The sequence below is a fragment of the Globicephala melas genome, chromosome 15 (genome assembly GCF_963455315.2).
Source record: "Globicephala melas chromosome 15, mGloMel1.2, whole genome shotgun sequence".
NCBI classification, from domain to species: domain Eukaryota; kingdom Metazoa; phylum Chordata; class Mammalia; order Artiodactyla; family Delphinidae; genus Globicephala; species Globicephala melas.
Genome location: NC_083328.1, coordinates 9,179,811 through 9,205,041, shown reverse-complemented (window position 1 = coordinate 9,205,041; position 25,231 = coordinate 9,179,811). Strand labels below are relative to the sequence as shown.

The following is a 25,231-nucleotide window of genomic DNA, read 5'->3' as shown; positions in this document are numbered from 1 at the left end:
AGTTGCAGCGAGCAGGGGCTACTCTTCGTTGGGGTGCATGGGCTTCTCATTGTGGTAGCTTCTCTTGTTGCAGAGCACGGGCTTTAGGCGCGCAGGCTTCAGTAGTTGTGGCACGCGGGCTCAGTAGTTGTGGCGCACAGGCTTAGTTGCTCCAGGGCATGTGGTATCTTCCCGGACCAGGGCTGGAACCCGTGTCCCCTGCGTTGGCAGGCGGATTCTTAACCACTGCACCACCAGGGAAGTCCCCTAAATGACATTTTAAATGCCTGTTTTCTGGTCTGCATGTTCTACTAAACTGGAAGCTCTTTGAAAGCAAAACCCCAGATTTTGTCCTCAGCACTGAGCATGGAGTCTTGCACAACGCAGGCATCATATAATCACCAATTGCTGAATTAAATGAGACAGTAATGTAGAGCAGGGGTCCCCAACCACAGGGCCATGGACCAGTACTGGTCCTCTGCCTGGAACTGTGCTGCACAGCAGGAGGTGAGCAGGGCGGGCGAGCAGGTGAAGCTTCATCTGCCGCTCCCCATCGCTCGCATTACCGCCTGAACCATCAACCCCCACCCCCGCCCCCGCCCCGGAAAAATTGTCTTCTATGAAACCAGTCCCTGGTGCCAAAAAGGTTGGGGACTGCTGATGTAGTGTCAAGGATGCACTAAGTGGCACCCCAGGATATCGGGGAAGACCTGTCGTAGTTCAAACGGGATGTTGGAAGAGTAAGTGGTCATTAGGTGAAGAGACAGAATTCCAGGTGGGGAACAGATGTGTGCAAACGTTGGAAGGCATACTAAAGGTGTGAAATTCTCTGTAGTTGGAGCACAATGGTGTTATCTGGGGAGCTAGGGCCCCAGACAGGAGCGGCAGCAGGACAGGATGGTGCAGACCCTCAGTAACGTTAGGGTCAAGCCCATAAAATATAGGTTATGGCGGCAGCCCTGTCCAGAGGATTAAGATGCTCCCCTGGGAAAGAGCCTCCCACCACACCCTGCACACAGCACGTGCCACCAGCTCGCCCACTTAACCCTGGCCTGCTCGTAAGGTCACTGGACTCGGGGACGCCCCGGGTGGGACGACCAGGGCGGGGCACGCTGGGTGGGACGCCCGGGGTGGGGCACCTGAGACTGGGCGCGCAGGCGCGCTGATGCCTCCAGCCCCATGGGGAGGGCGGGTGCGCGCGCTTCCTCGCGCACGCGCGCACGGAGGGGGCGACGGCCGCGGTGACGCTGTTTGCGCCGGGCGGGCGGCGGCGCGTGAGGCGCGCGATTCCCGGTGCCTTGGGAGCAGTGCCCCGGCCCCCGCCGTTCCTACTGACGCCATGTCGGGCCGGTCTGTCCGGGCCGAGACCCGCAGCCGGGCCAAGGATGACATCAAGAAGGTGATGGCGGCCATCGAGAAAGTGCGGAAATGGTGAGGGGCCAGGGCCGAGGGTGCTGGAGGGGGACGCCGGCCCAGGCCCAGAGCGGCGGTGAACTAGCGTGTGGGGTGGGAGCCGACCGGCGGGCGCTTGGGGGAAGGGGGAGCGGAGAAGGCGGGAGGAGGGTGCTGCTCGCGTCGGCGTGAGGTCAGAGGGCGCGCCAGCCGCAACCAATCAGCGGGTCGCCCGGCCCGCGGGTCCGCCCACCTGCCCTAGGGCAGCGCGGCGCCGGTGGAGCTGCGGGCGTTTGGCGGCGCTCGGTCAATGGGACCTGGTTCGCACGCCGGTCCTCTACGTATGAAGTCTAAGTTAGGTGAGAGCTTCTCGGCAAACCTACATGCCACGGGACCAAGTGGTTATTGGAATTAAAAGCCCTGTGTTTCGCCTAATACGGACCCACACGAGCGAGCTGGGTAGGCATTTTCTCTTGATGGCCTGGGAGCTGTTAGTAGTGGAGTCAGGATCTACCCTTCGTTTGGAAACGGCTCCTGTAGCGTTCGTTGCAGGCGCCGGTTTACCGCCTATTTTGTAGAAACAGTGATGCGTTATCACCTTCCAACTGTTTGCGCCAACTTCTTGAGTACTTTTCTCTAGCTGATTACTACTAATAATTTTAAAGTCCGGGTAGGTGTTAGCTCCCTCCAGGAAGCCTTCTCCAAGTTCTCCTGCCCTTCACTCTCCACTCCCTTTATTATTATTTTTTTAATTAATTAATTTATTTTTGGCTGTGTTGGGTCTTCGTTGCTGCGCGGGTGCTTTTGTCTAGTTGCAGCGAGCGGGAGCTACTCTTCCTTGCGGTGCGTGGGCTTCTCTTTGCGGTGGGTGGGCTTCTCATTGCGGTGGCTTCTCTTGTGGCTCACGGGCTCTAGGCGCGCCGGCTTTAGCAGTTGTGGCCCACGGGCTTAGTTGCTCGTGGCATGTGGGATCTTCCCCCACCAGGGCTTGAACCATGTCCCCTGCATTGGCAGGCGGATTCTTAACCACTGCGCCACCAGGGAAGTCCCTCCACTCCCTTTAGGGTCATTACCTTGGACTTTATTTTCGTGTTTATTTGTCCATTTCTCTACAAGATCAAGTTCCTTAACTCTTTATCAATAAGGGCTTGATATATAGTTGGACTCATAAATACTAGTTAAATAATTAATGATTTTTCCCCTCCAAATCTCATCCTTCTAGGTTTTTTTGGGAAACCTAAAAATGGGCATACCTTTCTCTTCTGGCCATCTCCGTCCTCACCTGCAGCCTAGGGCAGATGAGCATATTCTCTCACCGAGAACTCTTGTACCAACTTCCCTATGATCTGCCTGCTTCAGGACTGACTCATTCCCCAGTCCATTCATCACATTGTATTTTTCTCAAGGGTGAATCTTCTAGCACTCCTGCTTAGGAAATAATGCTTCATTGATCTCTTCTTGCTCTTAGGATAAAGACCAAAGATGATCCTTCTTGCCCCACCAGACTGGTTCAAACTGCCCTCTTTCCCAAGATGCTGGCCATCTTTCAGTTGGGGCCACACTTCTGTTTCTGCTACCTGGTGTCCTTCCTCTACCCTCTCCTCCCCCTTGCCTAGTTAACTCCTAGTTGTGCTCTCCAGTTGCTTCCTCAAGGACACCTTTCAAGATCCCCAGTCTAAATCAGGTCCCCGACTGGAACTTTCCACAATTGTATTAGGTCGAAGCATAATATATTGCCTGTATTTGCCTTTTTAACCAGCAGAAGCGGCAGTTTGATATGGTTAAACCTAGTGATTAGGTTTCAAACTGTGAGATGAGTTGTGTGATGTCTGTTTCCAGTTGGAATTTCGGGTCTGTGAGGGTCAGGACTGTGCATCTTGTTCCCTGTGTGCCCAAGACTTAGCATAGGGTCTTGAATATTAAATATTTTTGAGTAAATGAGGAATAAATGAGTGGCTGGCCAGGAATTAACTCCCGTTTCCTAAGTCTTTAGTTCATTCTTCTTTCTGTTACATCATAGTCTCTACATTTCTGTGATGTTACCATTTGCTGAATAGCATCATCAATAGCAGCAGTAACAGCAGTTACTTTTTTTGCTTTTTTGTCCTCAAATTGGGATGCGAAACTTGCAGAAGTCATACTCCAGACTCCCCAACTCTGGCCGTTCATAATCTACACTCTTATTCAACAATGTCACTTGCCTTTCCCTCCCCAGGTATGTGCGGGGTGGGGAGAACAACTCATTTTTTAAGGCTCATCTCAAAAGTAACCTCTGGTAAAATGAAACCTTAAAGCAGCCTTTCCATGGCGGCTTGGCCTTCACCTCTTCCAGAAGCCAGTGTGAGGCTCAGGTCTGTTAGTTGGAAGCATCCTGTCCTGCTCCTGTGATTATTTTTAAATAGCATCGTGTTTCAATCCAGAGTTCCACAGGAGTCATAGGAGTTCTGCCTTCCGTGGGATATCCTGATCTTACTCTTTCAGCCTTCTTCCTTGCCACCTTCACGTGTTACAATGCTTTCTTTACTTATCTTTTCATTGCTATGAGTTCCCAAGAGAGGGACCCTATCTTATATATCCTTTATCTCCTATTGGGCCTTGTATATTAGGGCTTTATAAATATCAGTGGAATTGAATTAATTTTGGGGAAATAAAGAAGTTTATGCCAGATAGATACCTGAATTTGAAAATGTGCTGATACTCTATACTGCTGTAGGCTGTGAGGAACAAAAGGTTTTGGTACACTGTACATGAGCAAAGGTGGCAAGTAGTGGGTTCAGAGCCAAAGGCATTTGATAGCAAAGTGTTTCTGGAAGGGATGATTTTGTCCTGAAAGGTAAGGTATGATTTGACGGAGAGGAAGTTTAGAAAGCACTTAAGATTGAAGGAATGATCTGCTGAGAAGTGGGAAAGCACAGTTATGATCAGAAAATCTATTTTATTGTTTATCAGTTCTAAGAAGTGTCTTTGTTTTAGGGAGAAAAAGTGGGTGACTGTGGGTGACACGTCCCTTAGGATATTTAAGTGGGTTCCCGTGACAGACAACAAGGAGGTAAGTGTGGAAGAAAATCGAAACAACAAAAAGGTAACGTCTCCTTTCTTTCTTTGATTGCCTCTTAATTATAATGGAATGTATTTTCCCAGAATTGAGTTGAAAATACTTCAAGGCATCCTCTGTCATTGGTCCACGCAAAGCCTCTTATTTTATTATTCCCTCCCCTTTATTCCCTTTCCTTAACCCATTCCTCTTTTCCAGGGCTTGACAAACTACAGCCCAGGCCTGCTCCCTGTGATTCAATATAGTTTTATTTGAACACACCTATGCCTGTTTGTTTCCTTATTTGTGGCTTCTTTTGAGTTGTAATGGCAGAGCTGAGTAATTGCCATAACACCTAATGGCCTGCAAAGCCCAAGATATTTATTATCTGGCCCTGTAAGAAAAAGTTGGTGGACTCCTGCTGCCCACTGTAGTTTATTCATCATGTGTTTAATATGTATATATGCCTTTCTAATTCCTCTTCCATGGGTTTATTTGGACACCTGTATATTCTTTTTTTTTAAATTTTTGTCTGCATTGGGTCTTCATTGCTGCGCACGGGCTTTCTCTAGTTGTGGTGAGCGGGGGCTACTCTTCGTTGCGGTGCGCGGGCTTCTCACTGCGGTGGCTTCTCCTGTTGTGGAGCACGGGCTCTAGGCGCGCAGGCTTCAGTAGTTGTGGCGTGTGGGCTCTAGGGTGAGTGGGCTTTAGTAGCTGTGGTGTGCGGGTTCAGTGGCCGTGGCTCGCGGGCTCCAGAGCGCAGGCCCAGTAGTTGTGGCACACGGGCCCATTTGCTCCGCGGCATGTGGGATCTTCCGAGACCAGGGATGGAACCCGTGTCGCCTGCATTGGCAGGCATATTCTTAACCACTGTGCCACCAGGGAAGCCCAACCAGTATATATTCTTAACAACAATATGAGTTCTCACTGCTCCAAATCCTCATCAACAGTTGGTATAGTTAGACTTAATGTATTAAGATATCTCATTGTGGTTTTAATTTGGTGATTAATGATGTAATTACTAATGAGATGGAGAATCTTTTCAGCATCCTTTTGGATTTCCTCTTTTAAGAAGTTCCTATTTAAGTCTCTTTGGCTGTGGTCTTTTTCTTAGAACTTGTAGGGATTCTCTGTGTTGTGGACACATACTCTTTATTGATTAAATACTATCTGTACCTTTTTCCATTCCATGGCTTGTCTTTACACTCTGTTTATGCAGGCTTGAGTAACAGAAGTTTTTTGTTTTTGTTTTTTAATTTTATTTTTGGCTGCATTGGGTCTTCATTGCTGTGAGCAGGGGCTACTCTTTGTTGTGGTGCGCGGGCTTCTCCTTGTGGTGGCTTCCCTTGTTGCAGAGTGCGGGCTCTAAGCGCACGGGCTCAGTATTTGTGGCTCACAGGCTCTAGAGCGCAGGCCCAGTAGTTGTGGTGCATGGGCTTAGTTGCTCCGCCGCATGTGGGATCTGCCTGGACCAGGGATCGAACCTGTGCCCCCTGCATTGGCAGGCGGATCCTTAACCACTGTGCCCCCAGGGAAGTCCCGAGTAACAAGTTTTTAATTTTAATATAGACAAAATAATTTTTTACTTTATAATTAGTGCTTTTAAACTTTTTTTTTTTGCTGTACGCGGGCCTCTCACTGTTGTGGCCTCTCCCGTTGCGGAGCACAGGCTCCGGACGCGCAGCCTCAGCGGCCATGGCTCATGGGCCCATCCGCTCTGCGGCATGTGGGATCTTCCCGGACCAGGGCACGAACCCATGTCCCCTGCATCGGCAGGCGGACTCTCAACCACTGCACCACCAGGGAAGCCCTATAATTAGTGCTTTTAAATGTCTTAAATCTGTTCCTTCTTTGAGGTCACAAAGGTACTCTTCCATATAATCTTCTACAGTCTTGTTATCCTGTTCCCATTTATAACACACCTGGAGTTGATTTTCGTGTATTTTGAAGTAGGGGCCCAATTTCATTTTTTTCCATGTGGGTATGCATTTGTCCCACCACTTGAAAAGACTGTTTTCCTCCTGCTCTGTAGAACCAACTTTGTCATATTCCAAGTGTCCGAATATGGGTCTGTTTGTGTGTGTTGCCTCCAGCTTTTTTTGGTAGCACAGATGACTCTGGTGGACATTCCTTAAACCATTGTCCTTGAGGACTTGTGGGAGGTTTTCTCTGGATTAGATGCCCAGGAGTGAGATTTCTCTGTTACTGGCTGTACATACATGATTGTTTTTACTAGATGCTGGCTGTCAGAGCTCTCTCCTGAATAGCTGCACCCGGATAGTTAGTACATTTCCCCAGTTGTGCTGCAGGGCTCCCGTTTCCCACATCTTCAGCAACATCTGATATTATCTAACTCCTAATTCCTAAGTCCTGCCAATCTGATAGACGTAAAGTGGTATCTCTTTGTTTATTTTGCATTTCTCTGAACACTAGGGAGGTTGACAATTTTATCTCTTCAGATTTACTTTTTATTCATTTAGATTTTCTCTTTTCTGATTTCTTTTTTTTTGCCCTGAGGCTTGTGGGATCTTAGTTCCTCAACCAGGGATTTAACCCAGACCCTCGGGCAGTGAAAGCACAGAGTCCTAGCCGCTTGGACTGCCAGGAAATTCCCCTCTGATTTCTTGTATTTTCCTTGTTCTTGGATTGGGTTTCCTCTTTACTTTTCTGATTTGCATGGCTTCTTTGATTGATATTCTAGATATTCTAAAAGACACCGTGTCTTCTTTTGATTTGTGTTTCCCTGGTATGTCTTGTAATTCTGTTTTTCTCTGTTTTACATTTTTCTGCTTATTGGGCATATTGGGATTAGGTTTAGCTGTGGGTGACAGAAATCTCAAAGTAGTAATGGTTTAAAAAAGTTTTCTTTTATTCTTAGAGGAACAGAAATATGCAGTCTAGGACCGGTGTGGCACTTCCACTCTAAGAGTCCCCAGGGACCCAGGTTTCTTGCAACCTTTCTGTTCCTTTTTTTAAAAAAATAAATTTATTTATTTATTTTTGGCTGCATTGGGTGTTCATTGCTGTGCGTGGGTTTTGTCTAGTTGTGGAGAGAGGGGGCTACTCTTCGTTGCGGTGTCGGGCTTCTCATTGCGGTGGCTTCTCTTGTTGCAGAGCATGGGCTCTAGGCCCACGGGCTTCAGTAGTTGCGGCGCGTGGGCTTAGTTGCTTTGCAGCATGTGGGATCTTCCCAGACCAGGGCTCGAACCTGTGTCCCCTGTGTTGGCAGGTAGATTCTTCACCACTGCGTCACCAGGGAAGTCCCACCTTTTTTTTTTTAATTTATATTTAAGAGATTAATGGTTCTCTATTCATTTTACTTTATTTCTATTGTGGTAAAATACACATATCATAAAATTTACCATCTTAACCGTTTTTTAAATGTACAGTTCAGTAGTGTTGAATACATTCACTTTGTTGTGTAATCCATCTCCAGAACTCTTCATCTTGCAGAGGTAAACTCTATATGCATTAAACAATTGCCCATTTTCCTCTGCTTCATGTTTGACCTTGTATCCAAGTTTGAGCTCCAGCCATCATTCAACACATTCAAGTTCAAGGCAGCAAGAGAGTGGAAGGATGGGCAAATGGTATTTTCATGAATTTAAGGAGTTTCCTAGAAGTCTCCTCAGGACATGTATACTAACTATGTGTGTTCATAATAGCTGTGGCACATTTAGGGGCCGGAAAGGCCGTGAAAATGTCACCATCTAAACACTCTACTTATGTGGACAAGGATTTCTGCCATGATACACTTTCTTTTTTCTCTTCACCTCAAATTCACTTTCAAATTTTTCTTCCGATTTGAAAGTTCCACATTTTATTTTTAATTTTTTTATTGGCTATCTCTAACCTAATAAGACTTATACTTACTATTTTTCTGTATCAGTGTATAACGCTTATCAAAATCTGTGTTTCCCCTCAGAGCCTGAACACATTTTTAACCCCCCCTGGTCTCTACCCCCACTTTCATTCCTGCCCTCTCCTTAGTTTTCAGTGGAATTTCAGGTCAGATATTCTGTTCAGATATTTCTGTTTTTACAGACATTTCTTGTTTTAGTCATTGCTTAATTAGACAAAGTAAACATTACTAATTATTTACTAACCCTTTGTACCTATTTATTATTGCTTTCCCTTAGATTCATTTCTTTTCTTGCTGGAATACACCCTTCAAGAGTTTTGCCAAAGAGGGCTTGTGTGGAGAAAACTTTCTGAAAATATCTTTGTTTTACTTTCATGTTTAATTGATCATTTTACCTGTATATGAAATTCTAGGTTAAAAATTATTTTCTTTCAACATTTTGAAACTATTACTCAATTGTTGTGCTTCTGGTTTTCTGTTGAGAAATCTGATGTCAGTCTAATTCTTGATTTCTTTGTAGGTGATTCTTTTATATTCCTGGAAACTTTTAGAATTTCTTCTGTTTGACCTGGAACTTCTGTAAGAATATCCTGTAATGTGGACATCTAGCTTCATTTCTTAACTTTTAGTTTGTTTCATCTCTTTATTCTGTCCTCATATATTCTGACTTCTCAACCCAGTTTTTTTTTTTTTTAAATTAATTTATTTATTTACGGCTGTGTTGGCTTTTCGTTTCTGTGCCAGGGCTTTCTCTTGTTGCGGCTAGTGGGGGCCACTCCTCATTGCAGTGCGCGCCTCTCACTATCGCGGCCTCTCTTGTTGCGGAGCACAGGCTCCAGACGCGCAGGCTCAGTAATTGTGGTTCACGGGGCTAGTTGCTCCGCGGCATGTGGGATCTTCCCAGACCAGGGCTCGAACCCGTGTCCCCTGCATTGGCAGGCAGAGATTCTCAACCACTGCGCCACCAGGGAAGACCCTCAACCCAGTTTTTGCTCATTAATCTTTTCTTCAGCTCTATTTCTGCTAATAAACTCGTTCACTTAATTGTTTTTTCTTTTTTTCCACGCTGTGCAGCTGACTTGTGGGATCTTAATTCCCTTCCCAGGGATCAAACCTGGGCCCCAGGCAGCGGAAGCGCTGAGTCCTAACCACTGGATTGACAGGGAATTCCCTCATTCACTTAATTTTTATTTTGAACGAGTTTATTATTCATACCAAATTTCCTTTGTTGTTGGTTGTTCAAAACAACTTTCCAGTGTCATCCTTATCTTTCTGAGGAGATTTGCTATGTTTTATTTCAATTCTTCTGTCCCACTAGTCTGCTTCTTCTGGTATAGCTTGTTCTGTTTATTGTCTTTCATGGTGCTTGTTTTCCTCCAGTGTCTGGTTAGTTTTTTCTGTGCACTCATCTTTTATTCCTTTTGACTCTGAGCTGCATTGGCTAGAAATGTGTAACCGTGTAACCGAGGCTTTGTGTTCCCTCCTCTAAATGGATTTAGGGGATGGGATTAGCCTCAGGGTTCAGCCTTTCCCTTTTCCCCTCTCATCTTCCCTTGCCTCCCAGGGAACTCCCTAGTACCAGTCTTCCACGTGCTGCCTTTATCTGGGAGCAGCCGTCCTTGTCCAGCCCAAGGACTTGGTGGGTGAAAGTTAGGGGGGGCTCTGGAGTCACCCTTTGTTTTTCATCTAACCCTGGCTCTGGTGATGCCAATACCCATAAGGGCCAAAGGTCAGGCTGCTAGATCTCTTGGGTAGTGTGTACATGTGGGGGAAGGACACTGCCAGCAACCCCCTCCCCATTTCTCACATGTAAGACCCTGGCGCTTTCCTATTTCAAGTTCTCCTGCCCAGGACTCAGTTCCTTTTGTCTCTCCGAAGGGCTTCTTACAGTGTTTGTGTTGGTTTCTGAGCTGGGCCCTGAGGTCCATCGGTTTATCTACCTTCCAGTGGTCCATGATAGTGTGCCATCTTCTAAGGTACTGGCATAGACCAGTTAGGTTAGGAAAAATAGAAAATGACCAAATTGGTAAGGAAAAAAATGTGAAGGACATAAGGGAGTGCGGCACTGCTGATGGGAGAGTAAATTGGGACAAACTTTCTACAGGTGAAGTTGATCATATATGTATACTTAAAAGCTTAATTAACCAGATGGTGGGAATCCTTTCACAGTGTATATGTATATCAGATTAACCCAGGGTACGCTTTAAATATCTTACAATTTTATTTGTCAGTTATACCTCAGTAAAGCTGAGGGGGAAAAAGCTTTCAGAATATTTATGCCTTTGATCTAGAAGTTTTATCTCTAGAAATTTATCCTCAAGACATAATCATGATGTGTACAAGGTATATCTATAGTGTTGAGCATCACAATATTATTGTTTGTGGTATTTAAAAATTGCAAGCAAAATGAAGATCTTATTGTAGAGAATTCATTAAGTTATTGTGCACCTGTATATCGTAAAGCTTTGTAACCATTATAAAAGATGGTATAGAAGATTATTCAATGGCATAGAAAAAAACTTTTATTTTTTAGGAAGTTGCATATTTTATTATTAAACTGTTTCTTATTTTCCTGCAAGGCTGTTGCTTCACTGTATAAAAATAGCACAAACAAACACAGTATATTGCAAAATTAACATAGTAATGTTCTTAATTGGACACGATACAACTAACAAATTTTTCTCCACTGCCATTTATTTCCAGTGGCAATTTCATTGAGTCTTTTGACCTAAATCCAGGGATGGCTGTAAGCAAGTTATTTTTTATATATATATATATATATATATAAAAATATATAGTTAAGATAACAATGTTATCCTTGAATTACATAATTTTTATAACTAGTTTTACCACAGATAATTTCAGGAATTCTAAATATTATAACTGGAGACTAGCCTAAAAATCATAGGGTGTTGTGAAAAAGATGCAGAGTGTTTATCAGAAATCATGAGGAAGTTAAGGGGTATTTTCTTCAGGCAACATTGTTGAAAGTCGTTTCTTTTGCTAAAAGTTGCCTTTTTTTTTTTTTTTTTTGCGGTACGCGGGCCTCTCACTGTTGTGGCCTCTCCCGTTGTGGAGCACAGGCTCCAGACGCGCAGGCTCAGCGGCCATGGCTCACGGGCCCAGCCACTCCGCGGCATGTGGGATCTTCCCGGACCGGGGCACGAACCTGTGCCCCTGCATTGGCAGGCGGACTCTCAACCACTGCGCCACCAGGGAAGCCCTAAAAGTTGCTTTTTAAAAATCTATCCACCACTAATTTAAGACAGCTATGCTAGATTAAGTTGTTTCAAACTAGTTTATTTAGGGGTTCCATTTTCACTCCTCAGTAGATTTTATGTATTTCTCATATGCTTCCTCACTCATTAGTTAATCTAGTTCTGAAGGCTTACTGAGTGTCATCTTGATCAGCCAACCATCTTCATAACAAGATTTGTTGACAAGTCCTGGATTTTCTGCTAGAGCTTCATTATTTTCTGTTACGTCTCCTGATAGAGGAGAATGGAGTTCACTCGCAGCTTTCACACTTTCCAAAGCACCAAATTCTTCGTTTGTTCAATTTTGTCCCAACTTCAGGCAGACTACAGTAAACAACATCTCCCAAAGCTTCCTGTGCAGAATTGCTGATTCCCACTGTTCCAACATCATTTTCTGTTGTTACCCATTCATGTTTGTCTGTGAATTTACAACCTGACAGCAGAGCGGGTCCGGTGAGCAGTGCCCGGTCGGTGCCTGCCGCAGTCCCCAGGGCCACAGTGGGCAGGGCGTGTTGGGCACAGAGGTGGTGCGCAGGCTGCAGACTGTGGCCCGCACGCTCTGCACCACTCGCAGCACCATGTTCACAGAGAAAAATGTTTTTAATATGGTGAATGGGGGAGGGGGAGCAAGTTATAATGCTGAATCATGAGCCATTTTCATACAGATGTATGTTGTATCGGTTGTCTCGGGTTGTACAGGTGATTTTCATTTCTTTTTCTGTATTTTCAGAATTTCTTATAGTGAATGCATATTTTATGTGAGTCCAGAATCATTAAAATAAAGATAAATGAGAGATCAGAAAAAAATAATGATAAAGCCAAATGTTGGCATGGGTGCCGTGATGCTCGTACTCCAAATATATTGCCAGCCTCCTTGTAGAGAGTGGTGGGTGAGCCACAGTATATTTTAAGAAAAATATGTTTAGTTTATACTTTTTGATCTAGAAGGAATTTTTTTTGTGAATTTAGTCACATAATCCAGGAAAAAGTGAAAGTTGAGCATTGTGGGTTTATTCCTACTAGCAATAAACAAAAACAATCCTAAATCAGGTAAAGCTGAATGTCCACTAGTTGAGTAGTGATTAAGTGATTATGATATCTGGAATATTGTGCAGCTAGTAAAAATCATGTTTATGCAGCCTCTGCAGTAAAATGGTAAAGTGTAATTACATTAAAATTATGTCTGTATATGAAAAAATGAAGGGAAGGACTGCATGTATGTGTACAGTTGATTTATTGCCGAGCTAGTATTGAGAGTATTAAGAAACACTAAGTTGTATTACTAGTACGATGCACGTACAATGAATAGGCAAGTATAAAAAGTATGAATTAGTAAATTTGAGATTATTCAGATTTGAACTTTTGGCTCTTGGGATGCTCTCATTTGCAAATGCTTGGATTGATGATTTCCTGTCCTGTGGATTATTTCCTTGTTTGTTGCAAGCTAGTGCTTACCTTCCCACTGTGGTTCCCCACGTGTGTAACCTGCATCCTGCTTGAAGGCAGAGGTGGACATGGGAGATCATTTTGAGTGGATGTGGTGGATTGGTGAGGAATAGAGCTAGCAGGGGCCCCTTGTCCTGTCACTGCTTGCATTACATATAAAGTGACTCCTTCCTTTGTCCAGTCAGAGGTCCTTTCTTCTTTCACTTATTTTTCTTCCCTACTGTGCTACTAAAACAGGGATCTTTCTCAAATGGGTATTTTGTGTTTCTCACCCATGCCTGTAGGGAAGGACTGGATAGAGCATTCTCATCAGGGCAGAAAGCAGAAGAGCCCTACAGGGAGCTCTAGTGGAAGACATGTATCTGCCTCTCACTTGCGATTCATGATATTAGCACTGGAAGGGTCCATTTTACTGACAGAGACACTGAGGCCTGGGGACACCTTGTCCAGGATCCTGTTATTTCTCGGGTCCTGGATTCTGAAACCGCTGTTGTTCCTCCTGTTCCTAATCCAGACCTCTCTGGTGTCTCAGCACCTTCTCTCTCTGTGGGTCTTCTGCTTGGCTCTGTCATATTCCTCTTTTTTTCCTTTTCTAGAAAGAAAAGTCAAAATCGAACAGTTCAGCAGCCCGGGAACCTAATGGCTTTCCCTCTGATGCCTCAGCCAATTCCTCTCTCCTTCTTGAATTCCAGGGTGAGTTGCATCCATATGTCTTCCTTGCAGGAAACTGAAAATTTAGATGACCCATTAATAATCAGAAGAATAGTCTGTGTGTCATTTCAGTGCCTACTGTTTTGCTGGTATCTTCCTGGGCACTTTATGGAAGCCTTTTCATTTAAACCTCACAATAACCCTGCAAGAGAGACCACAGTCTCCTCACTTTCCAGTTACGGAAACTGAGGCTCAGAGAGGTGAGGTTACACATCTAAAGTCATATCACTTGTAGGTGGCAGACCCCATGGTGGGTCCCGGTTTTCTGGATCAGAAGCACTTTTCTTTAGACTGTGTATTTGATGAGAGTGCCTCAGAGGAGACCCCCTCCCCCCCCATGCCGGGGCATCTACCCATCCACCCTTAGCCCAAGCTCTGCCTCCTAAACCAGTCTTCGGTAGACGTCCTGCCTGAGTCAGCACTACACTCATAACATTACCTTTTATACCTGTGTGGCAGCTACTGTTTATGAAGCACTTTCACTTCAGTTTCTCATTGTTATCTTTACATTAGCCTGTGATATAAACCAGGCAGTTATCATCATCCCTATTGATGCTTGGAGAAGAAAAGTATTTGCCTGAGCAGAAGAGTGACAGAGCTTTATTCTTTTTTGTGATAAAATGCTACTTCCATTTTAGTATAGAAGGTGGTGGTCATTGTAGGATAAAGACTAGAAAGGGCTTACAATTTTCTCTTCGGAACTAGACTGGGAGCGACCAGGTATCCCCTCCTCACTTCTCCCCCAACCGCTGCAAGGTCAGTGTGGTACAGGAAGAGAATACAAGGGAAATGTTCTCTAGCTGTGTGAGATGTTCCATCATAAAGCTCTGGGAGACAATGGGAGGCTCCATTTCCTCAGTCTGGCCACTATCTTATCCTTTTTGTTCATTGAACATTTAATGAACTCCTACTATGTGCCAGGTACTGTGTACTGCACTGGAGATTCAAGGACCAGTAAGCCACAGAGCCTGCCTGCGCAGAGTGTAATGGAGGGAGACTGGTGTGTAATATAGTAAATGCAGGTGTGCACAGGAAACAGCAGGAGCATAAAAGAGAGGGTGGTCATTTCCACCCAAGGGAGCCTGGACACGAGGCTCTGTGGAGGAGGTGATGCCTGAGCTGAATGTTGGCATGTCTAGGGGCTTTGCAGGAAGACCGGAAAGAGCATGTCATAGCAGACACTGGTACTTGAAGCTGCTCTTAGGTTAGAGTCCAGTTTGGCAGGAGCCAGGGTACATGGGGAAGAACAGCAGGTGGTGAGCCTGGAGATCAGAAGGGAGTTTGTAGGTTGGGATAGGGCCATCTCGTGGGCAGTGGGGAACCGACAAGGGTTTAGAAAGATCATTCTGGCAGTGGTATGAGGTCCAGTGGGGGTGCCTGAGACTGCAGGAAGGGCAGTTGGGTAGCTGTGGCTGGAGGCCAGGCGAGAGATCATGAGGGCTGAGCTGAGGCCACGGGGAGAGGAAGGAATGGGCACAGGCCGAGTCAGGGCAGTGGGTGGGGCAGATTTGGTGACTGGCTGCTGGAGGTCAGGGAGAGGAAGGCCCTGCTGACTCTGTATTTTTAACTTAGGTGGTGACTTTAAGCCTTCAGACAGCGCTTCCCAGGTGGGATCCCACGGTCCTTGAGGCGGTGAGATGGAGCCTAGGCAGGTGCAAGGGCCCAAGCTGACCACCTCCAGACACTATCACCCTCCTTCAGACAGCCGAGAATAGCAGACAGACTCTCATTTTCTACACCTCTTGTATTGTGAGAAAGGTTGAGAGGCACAGATGTGTTCCTCCCTTCACTGGACAGTGGGAAAATACCAGGTCCCAGCTATAAGTGGTGGATAATAAAGAAGGGATTAATAAGCATATCTTGACCTTCCTGAAATATAAATGTTGCATAAACTTAAAGATTCTGGCTGCATCTTGTGGTGCTTAGAATATGTGTCATAAGATAGAACATGCTTAAATTAATCAATTTAGACTCTTGTTGGTAAGTTGCAGTGCACAGAAGCCCCGAGAATGTCTGCCTTTGGTTCAGAGGCTGTTTACAGCCATGATCATTGTGTGCCTGGCTGTGTCCACGCTGTCTGCAGAGACACCAGGCCCTTGGCTCTGTACTGAATTACTCTCAAAAGTGACCACCCTCAGCTGTTGCCTTTGTCATGTTTGGTTTTCAGATGAAAACAGCAACCAGAGTTCCGTGTCTGATGTCTATCAGCTCAAGGTGGACAGCAGCACCAACTCGAGCCCCAGCCCCCAGCAGAGCGAGTCCCTGAGCCCAGCGCACACCTCCGACTTCCGCACAGATGACTCCCAGCCCCCCACCCTGGGCCAGGAGATCCTTGAGGGTGAGTCTCTGTTGGCCCCAATGAGCGTCTTGGAGGGGCCTTGCTCTTGCTCTTGATGTTTCTCTTCTTTAGAGTCACAGGTTAGAGAATTTGCCCCAGAGCTGGCAGCTTCAAGCCGTTTGTCAATTGTTTGAGGCTATTTTGGGAATGGTTTTATTTTTGCCTTTCACAGAATGAAGAAAGAAAACAGCAACACAACTGAGCGCCAGGCTCTCTGTAAGGAAGGCACTTTTCATATTTGATGCCTGGTATGACTCTCTCAAAAACCCCATGAAATGGCAGCTGTTATCTCCATTTTACAGATGAGGAAGTAGTCTTAGAAAAGTTCAATTGCTTGGCCATGATCACACAGCTAGTAACTTGTGGAACTGTGTGTCTCATTTCATTCCTTCTAACTTCGGAGCTCGTGCTCTTTGCACTAGATGCTGCGAATTTCTTCTTATAATGTATATTGATTCTGCGGCCTGTGTTGCCCCTTCACCAAGGCGTCTCCACATAGCTTGCAGGAGCACTCCCCCAGCTTGGGGCAGAGATCCCATAGGAGTCTCCTGCCTCAGGAGGCCCTTCAGCTACGCCGACCTTGCTTTTGCAGAGCCCTCCCTGCCCGCCTCAGAAGTTGCTGATGAACCTCCCACCCTCACGAAGGAAGAACCAGTTCCATTAGAGACACAGGTAAGGAGGTGCTTTGGGTTTCCCAGTTTCTAAGAAAAAAGTGAGGGCTCTGTTAATGTGCACTGGCTCTATAGCACGGGATGTGCTGTAGTTGGGAAGGCAGCACGGACGCTGGGCTCCAGGTTATAAGGTAGGGGAAGAGGTTTGGTTATCTGTGAGACAGTGGGGGATGGACTTCCGGGTTGTAATTAGGGTAGAAGGGGAGGTCTGTTTCAGAAGGATGGCCCTGTGATTCCATGCCCTGGCTGCTTCTAGATTGCTGAGGAAGAGGAAGACTCAGGTGCGCCTCCCCTGAAACGCTTCTGTGTGGACCAGCCCGCAGTGCCACAGACAGCGTCAGAAAGCTAGCACCACCCTGGCACCCTTCGCCTCCTGGCCCCAGGCCTCTCTTGCATTCTGGTTCTGGCTGTGCTGTGCTGCTGGGCTAAGGGCAAGCACTGGGCTCCAGAGCCTGCACATAGGAGCCTTCTGGGCTGGAAGGCTGACATAGGACTGGGGGTCGTAACGTCATCTTCCCGTCCCTGGCACCTGTGTCTGCTTGATCCTGAGAAGAGGAGCACTCCTGTCCTTTTTGCACCCCAAGTAGGCTGGAGCATCGGCCACTCCAGGGTTCATCTGTCACCTCCAGGTAGCAGTCTCTGCTCCGGAACCTCTGGACTGAGCTGCTGGTGCTTCTACAAGAGGAAAGAGATGTGGAAGGCATCCTCTAGAGAAGAGAGTGCCTAGGGCTTACTTGAATTGAATGGAGACTGTAGATTCATGGACTTTCGCATAGGGCTAGGGGCCCTGTAGGCTGCTGTTGGAGAATGCCTGAGTAGACTCCGGAGGCAAGGGAAGGGCTTCGCTCCATGAGAGGGTGGAAAAGTCCATATAGATTTCTTGCTATCCTGGCACTTCTGCCCATTCCTGAGGTTATCCTGCCTCTCATGGGCTCTCTGGCTGCTGACAGTCCTTTGTCCCCCACTGTAACCATCCCCTTCCCCCAACACACGCGCGCGCAGCTTTTGTTGTTTCCACCTGGACATTTCATTCCAGCATCCCCTGCCTCCCGCCACGGTCCCCAGCACTCCTGCCGCAAACTCTGCCCCAGCGAGAATTTGAGGTTCTGACAACAGCACCCATTCCCACAGTACTCCTTCAGCTCAGACTTTCTAGAAAGTTCCCTTTTCTTTGAAATCTGCATGTTTAATTGAACCTCGTGATTTTATTTTTTGTTTCAAAAAAGTTTAAGAAAATGGAAATGGGCAACAGTGAGTGAAGACATATTTTAGCACCGAATAGAATATTTTTAAAATTAAACTATTTGAAATATGTCTTGTTGGTAGCTGAGTGCTTCATTCTTGAAGGTTGTGGAGGGCAGGGGCTGGGGGGCGTGGTGGCTGAGTGCTAGCGAAGTCACTGTGGGCTGGGCCCTGCCAATTGTCTTCACTCGCACAGAGTGACTTTCTGATGAAAATGATTTGGAGACTCCATTTGAAGTTGTCATGTACTTGGAATTATACTTCTGTCCCCGCCTACACCAAATGAAAACCTGTGTACACTGCACAGCTCCAGGTCCTTAGGAGGCTGACTTTTGTTCTTTAACTGTATTATGGTAAAATACACAACCATAAAACGTACCATTTTTAACCATTTTAAAGTGCACAGTTCAGTGGCACTAAGTACATTCACAGCATTGCGCAGTCATCACCACTGTCTAGCTCCAAACATTTTCATCACTTCAAACAGAAACCCATACCCTTTAAGCCCTTTAAGCCCTCACTCCCCGTTTGCCCCTCCCCCAAAGGCCCTGGCTATCACAAGTCTGCTTTTTGTCCATGGGTTCCTCCTTTTTGCTCCCGATTCCAAAGGAAAACAGTAGAGTCATGGTGGAAAAGAATTCTACATTCTATATCTCCAAGAATTTCATTTCCTGGACTTCCCTGGTGGCGCAGTGGTTAGGACGCCACGCTCCCAATGCAGGGGGCCCGGGGTTCGGTCCCTGGTCAGGGAACTAGATCCCACATGCCGCAGCTAAGAGTTCCCATGCCACAACTAAGGAGCCCACGTGCCACAACTAAGGAGCCCACGTGCCACAACTTAAGGAGCTGGTGCAACTAAAATAAATATTAAAAAAAAATTTCATTTCCGTATTCCCTAAAGCGATTCCTCTCATTTCTCTTAGGGGCTCCAGGTGTCATGGATGAAACTAGAATCCCAGTTAATTCTGTTGCCTTTTTTTTTGGTCATCTCTAGTTGGTTTTTTCGCCATCTTTAGTTGTTTTTTTCTTAAAAATTTAACAGGTACTAAAAAACTTTAATGTCACAGATACTAGAATCATATGTGGTACATGAAGTATGTCTTAATTTGTTTAAACAAAGGAAGCTATTGAAAGTATAATGACCAAGAGACCATAAAAAGTGACCAGGCAGATTTTGGAAAAGAATCAAATAGAGGATCCTTTTAGTGGGGAATAGTATTAAGAAACCTAGATAAACCTAGTTTTGCTGAAGAGGAAGGAGTCTGAGGGAAGAAACAGAAACACAGGACAGATTGTGGAGGGCCTTGAAGGTCACGTCAAGAGAGTTTGGTTTTACTCTGTTGGCTTTAGGAAGCCAACCATTAGAAGCCAAGGACAGGGGAGTGACATAGCAAGATGCCATGGAGAGGAAAGAGAGGGAGGCAGGGGACAAGTTGGAAGGACCCTGCCAACCTTATCTAGATATGTTTGCACTTATCAAGAGGAGACTTACAGTTCTGTGAGTTTGAGGATAGAACAGCAATAGGTATATGGAAAACAAAGTAAAATACATGAGGCAAACCAGGGGAAACAAAAGAAGAAAGGAAATGCAATCAGTTCACCATGTGGATCATTTGTGAATAATTCATAATCATAAGTTACACACTGACTATTGATTGAACTATTGCAACATAATTATATATGCTTGTATACGTGTATGGTGTTTCTGGGGGATATAAGAGGGCTAAGTTCTCATCTTCCACTGACGAAAGTCAACAGCTAATACTAAAACTGAAAAACTAAAGAAAACAGCAATATATATGTTATTTAGAAATAGGGAGGTAAATACCAGAGGAAACAGCTTAATGTATTGAAAATGGGTGCCTGGGGGAAGCAGGAAGTGGATGGGGGAGAGCACTGCAGGGCTGCTTTTTGTAGAACTATTTGTTTTCTTAACTCCATCTATATGTTTCCTTTTTGGAACCATGTCCATTTTACCATGAAAAAAGACATAATTTTAATGTAGTTTAAAACATTTTTAAAGAAGAAAGTCATTACAGTAGTAGTTTTGGCCAGAAATAATTGAAGTAGGATGCAGTGGGGATGGCAGGAAGGGGATGGTTCACGATTTTAGGCAGGCAGAATTGCTGTCATCTGATTGACTCTATGGCTGTGGAGCTCAAGAGAGGTCAAGGCAGAGCCTGTGAGGTTGTGAGGAAGGTGGGGCCATTAATAGAAATAAAAAACACCCACACAGAGCAGGTGATGGAGGGAACAGAGATCACAGACTGCAGATTTGGGATGTTTTGAGGTTTAGGAACCAACAGGACAGGCCGGAAAATACCAGCCAGAAACTGAAACTGTAGGGAATTCCCTGGCAGTCCAGCGGTTAGGACTCCATGCTTCCACTGCAGGGGGCACGGGTTAGATCCCTGGTCAGAGAACTAAGATCCCCCCTATCCATATGGTGCAGTCAAAAAAAAAAAAAATGACAAGCTGAAACTGTCTAATCAAGGGTTTCAGTGTGCATCAGTGAAAGAGGGGTGTTAAAAAATCTTGTGTCAATTAGCTCCATTGTTTGTAAATTGGAGCCATAGAAAGAAATGGAGGACAACCACCAAGCAATAGTCACATTAAAGTTTATTATTTTTTTCTATTTTAAAATGAAAATATAATCACTATAGAAAAACAAATGGAAAAATATACAAAAAGATAACGAAGAAAATAAAACCAACCATAACTCCATCTCTACAAGGTAAACACTATTCTTTGTTTGGAGAGACACTTCTTAGCTCCTTTTCTTGGGACTCCAGCTACTAGGCTGTATTCACAAAGCCCCACTTCTAGCTTCCACTTCGGTCTGCAGGATTTCCAACTGTGTTCTGGATGGCTCTCCAGGGTACCGGTCTCCGGTTCTTATGGCTGAAACTGAGTCCATCACTGAGTCTCCCATTTTAGATCTCCGCTTTATCACCACCAGGGGCTGGATTCCAGTCCACAGCAGCCCCAAGCACTGAAATGACTATGGTGACCATTCTCATGTGCAATTAGATGCATTTTTTTAAATATCAAAAGTTTCCAAAATTTGTTTTTTGGATGTTTTTGGAGTTCTTTTTCTGTGTGTAGTCTGCCGTTAGTTATCTAGTTCTGCAAGTGTCCATCCCATTAGCCACTTAGTCTGTGCCTCAAATCTGGCCACCTGTCTCCACTGATCTTGCTACACATTTGAGGCCCTTGCCACCAGTGCCACAAACTACTGCAGTTACCTCCTATAGGGTCGCTTCAATTCAACCCTCACACGCTTTGGCCAGGATGATGACTTCCTCTGCTACTCTCATCTCTTGATACTTTCTGCCTGAAAAATCCCTATGTTTTAGGCACATTGTCCTGAATTGACCAAGTCTGCTCTGCTGCTCCCTCTGCCTAGAAGGTTCGTCCCTCATTTCCTCTGCCTAGTGGAGTGGGCTACTTGCCTCTTCACAATCAACTCAGATGCCACATCCTCTGAGGTTTCTCCTAATCCTCTTAGAGGAAATTGCTACTGAAGGAAGAGCTCCCTTCTCTGCTAGGTGATCAGAAGGGGCTTCATAGAGATGGCGTCTGACCTATATCAATGGAAAACAAAAATGTTGCCTGCCACATCAGTAAACAAAGGATGTTGCAGGCAACAAGCCATCACCTTACAGCTGAGCCATGAGGGAACTCAGGATAGAAACAGGATGCCCGCCATCTAGCAGTGCCCCCCGCCCCCTGCCGACCCCCAAACTCAGGAAGAGAAAGCACAGGATACTGGCCCCAGATAGCTGAGGTGTATATCAAAGGAATGATTTCAGTGAGCCCTGACTTTTGCATCTTCCCATACATAGAAAAGCAATAAATTTCTTAACTTGAGATATCTGGTTTTCTTTAACAGTAATCTTTCGATATTCTGACTACTACCTGGTCTTTGTTGCAAAAACTCCTATGTATCCTGGCTCCTCCCTTACCTCTTCCAAGCAGTCTCTCAGAGCTATCTGAGATGTTGTGTCCTGGACTTAAATCCTCGGTTTTGTCTGCCAAATAAAACATAATTCTCAACTTTTAGGTTGTGCTTTTTTTTTTTTTCCAGTTGACACCTAGAACTTACCTTTTACGCGGTTGGGGGGGGTATCCTTCTCACTTCAAGGTGAGAAGAAAAGGAGAAAACGGTCTGGCATTGGCATGCTGCCATTCAGGGACATCTAGCAGTCTAGCCCTGTCGAAGACCAGGCTGGGAAGGTATGTTCTGGGCACTGAAGATTTTTTTTTTTTTTTTTTTCGGTACGCGGGCCTCTCACTGTTGTGGCCTCTCCCGTTGCGGAGCACAGGCTCCGGACGCGCAGGCTCAGCGGCCATGGCTCACGGGCCCAGCCGCTCCGCGGCATGTGGGATCTTCCCGGACTGGGGCACGAACTCGTGTCCCCTTCATCGGCAGGCGGACTCTCAACCACTGCGCCACCAGGGAAGCCCACTGAAGATTTTTGAACCAAGGGTGACAATTTAACCAGGGATGAATGATTAATAAGTGTGTTTCTGACTGTACTGGATAGCCAAGAAGATTTTGGACTATGTGGGTGTAGTGTGCTTGGAGAAGTAGCTCAAATGTTCTCACTCTCCAGGCACAATTATTGCTGTTTTCTTACTGCGCACTTTGTACAGCATTCATCACACAGAACTGTGATTATTTGTCTCTCATTTTTTCAAGTCTCATTTTTTTCCCCTGTAGCACCCAACGCAGGGCCCTGAACATTGTAGGTGCTAGTAAAGACTATTTGAATGAAGGTATGTATTTTTAATAGACATGTCGTTTAATATATTTTTCCAAAGAAGATTCTGTATTATCCTTTCCAGCAAGCCCCTAGAAGCAAGCATTATACTAATATCCAGATCTCAACCACACTCTAGTCTAGAATCAGGTAACTTTGGGGGGAGCAAGGCTGGGGCTCAAGTTACCCCTCGTAGAACCTTTGCTGAGGTAAGGTCTGGAGGTTACTTCCCGCCAAGCCCTCCTCCCATCCGCCCCACCCGCACACCTCCGGGCGTGGCCGAGAGCGGTGCCTTTAAGAAGGGGGCGGAGCCCAAGTGAAAAGACAAAGCCCCTGGCCGCGCGCTCCCCCTCCCCCCTCCGGCGCACCACACGGACAGTGGTGCCCGGATGTCGGTGTCGCCTTCGGTGACAGATGGCGTAGTGTCTGTGTATGTTAGAGGGCTTCTCTGGCCTGACCTCTTTGAATTCCCGGCCTTTCGGTCCCCCGCTGTCCCCCACTTTCAACTCCGCCGCTGGAGGCCCGCTCCTGTCACTGGCGCTTACATAACGTGACCTTTCACCTCTTCATACTGCCCTCTAGTGCGCTGCAACCCAACTAGGCGGCCCGGGAAGGGGGAGGGACCCAATCGCAGAGCGGCAGCTCCTGTGAGCCAATAAACGCTGGGTGCTGACCAGCTCTCCGCCTATTGGAGCATTCGCCACCGGCGCCACAGGGGAGCATGTTAGTGTGTGCGCTGGCCGGACCGGGGGGAGGAGGGGAATCTCCCGCCATTTTTCAATAATTTCCTCCGGTGCAGCTGAGGACGAGTCGTGACTGCCGAACGCGGGGACCCGTAGCGAAGGTTGGCCGGAGGCTTCGGGGCGGCGCGGCATTGTGCGTGGGAGTTCTGTGCCCTTGCGTCCCTCTCCATGGCCCTAGCGCGGCGGCGCCAGCAGTGAAGGAGCCGAGTTCGCGCCGCCCTCTCACCCCTCCCCTCCCCCACCCCACCCCCGGGAGCCAGGCGCTCGCTCCGGGCCGCGGGGCCTAGTGTTACGCCGCGGGCGCGCTGAGGAGCAGCCGCTTTCCACGCCGCTGCCGCCGCCGCGATGGCGCCGCTCCTGGGCCGCAAGCCCTTCCCGCTGGTGAAGCCGCTTCCCGGCGAGGAGCCGCTCTTCACCATCGCGCACACTCAGGAGGCCTTCCGCACCCGGGAGTATCCTTTTCCAGTCGCGCCGGCCAGGCCGCTCGCGGGGTGGGGTGGGGCGGGGTGGGCCGCGCAGCCCCGCGCCGGTGGCAGCTGTCAGCGCGCCCAGCGCTGGCGGGCCAGCACCCCGAGCTCGAGCCCCAGGCCCGCCGTTCCGGGGGGGTGGGCGGGCGGGCCGGCCCGGCTCAGGCCGCCCCGGAGCCCTGCGCCCTCCATCCTTTCCTCTGACCCGCACTTTGTCACCGGGCCTCGCTGTAGATGAACGGCCCTCTATCCCCCCCCCCCCGCCCCAGGAGGTTGGCTTTAGGCCGTAAGTACCGAGGGTTGAGCGGGGTTTCCTTTGCTGCTGCTTTTTTCTTTATAAATTAAGCCTTCTACTTAAGTTTTGGAAATTGTACTTGAGCGGCCTCGTGATCTGGGTTGTACAAGTCGCGACTGCGTCTTCCCGGATCTCTGCGGGGACATTTGTGTTTTGCTTCTCCCGAGTGGACTTTAGGCTGGTGATGGATGAACTGACAGGATTGTGAGGCACAAAACCAAGAATGAATGTCCAGACTTAGAGAAGAGGCAGTAAAAAAGTTACCTTGGAGGAGCGGATGCCTTCCTTCCCTGGGCATGCACAGATTTGGAATTTTGACGATGTATAGGAGATCAGTATTTGTCTTTTAACAACGTTTCAAAAAGACACAAAGTTTTTATGTTGTATTTTAGAAACACGAGGCTGATGTTTTAAATGAGGAGCACCGTTTCTTCTGATCATTGCTTAAGGTTTCTTGCACAAGCTTATTAGTCTTTTAGTTGAAAGTTGTACGACTCTTATTTACTTTTTTTATGGATGCCAGATGCGTCCGTTTTGAAGCTTAAGTGTAAAAAAGTTTTCTGAATCAAGCTTTCTTTAGTGTACAGAAAGCTTCAAGAGTGAAGGGTAATGTATTCTTTAGTTTTATCACCCCTTTCCCTTTGGAAGGACTTGATTTCTTAGTAGTTTCAGTTTGCTTGCTTCAGTATGGAAGGAAATGCCGGTGTGAGCTATATCATTTGATTTCATTTCTCTTTGATCCTCCCTTTAATGTAATGCTTTATGGGATAACCTCATTCTTGTTTGAGTGCAGTTTGTGGATGTTAGGTGTTTACATACAAAGGGATTTGACAAGTGAGTCCATGCTGTAGGAGGGCTCTTGAAGAAATGCAGCTAGAGCATCTCAGAGCTGAAATGGATCTTGGAGATGGTGGGGTTCTCCTGCCTGGGTATGCCTAGCGGGCCCACACAGTTGAGGTTGGCTTGCTAAAGGTCACACACTCCGTAAATGATGAGAATCAGGAGTAGAATTCAGTGCTCCTCGTACCTCA

At 46.6% G+C, this 25,231-nt stretch overlaps 2 protein-coding genes and 1 pseudogene across 3 annotated transcripts in view; 2 read left to right on the top strand and 1 right to left on the bottom strand.

Moving 5' to 3' along the window:
• Positions 1-1,206: 1,206 nt before the first annotated feature.
• BCL7B (BAF chromatin remodeling complex subunit BCL7B) lies at positions 1,207-18,004 on the top strand. The gene is made up of 6 exons (XM_030872019.2): positions 1,207-1,410; positions 4,345-4,420; positions 13,567-13,663; positions 15,849-16,019; positions 16,612-16,691; positions 16,947-18,004. The coding sequence occupies exons 1-6, from the start codon at positions 1,319-1,321 to the stop codon at positions 17,037-17,039; spliced, it is 609 nt and encodes a 202-aa protein (XP_030727879.1). The 5' UTR covers positions 1,207-1,318; the 3' UTR covers positions 17,040-18,004.
• Positions 11,586-12,104, bottom strand: LOC115861312 (glycine cleavage system H protein, mitochondrial-like; annotated as a pseudogene).
• Positions 18,005-23,417: 5,413 nt separating the features above from the next.
• BAZ1B (bromodomain adjacent to zinc finger domain 1B) overlaps positions 23,418-25,231 on the top strand; it is a 66,161-nt gene continuing 64,347 nt past the window's right edge. For both annotated transcript variants that reach the window (XM_060284778.1, XM_030872015.3), the window contains exon 1: positions 23,418-23,890. In XM_060284778.1, coding sequence (XP_060140761.1) covers positions 23,784-23,890 — 107 coding nt within the window. In that variant the 5' untranslated portion in view covers positions 23,418-23,783. The remainder of the gene's footprint in view (positions 23,891-25,231) is intronic.

Coding starts and splice junctions, on each gene's coding strand:
- BCL7B (XM_030872019.2), top strand. CDS start 1,319: ATGTCGGGCCGGTCTGTCCGGGCCGAGACCCGCAGCCGGGCCAAGGAT. Junction 4,421..13,566: donor CCGTGACAGACAACAAGGAG/GTAAGTGTGGAA, acceptor TTCCTTTTCTAG/AAAGAAAAGTCAAAATCGAA. Junction 16,692..16,946: donor CAGTTCCATTAGAGACACAG/GTAAGGAGGTGC, acceptor GGCTGCTTCTAG/ATTGCTGAGGAAGAGGAAGA.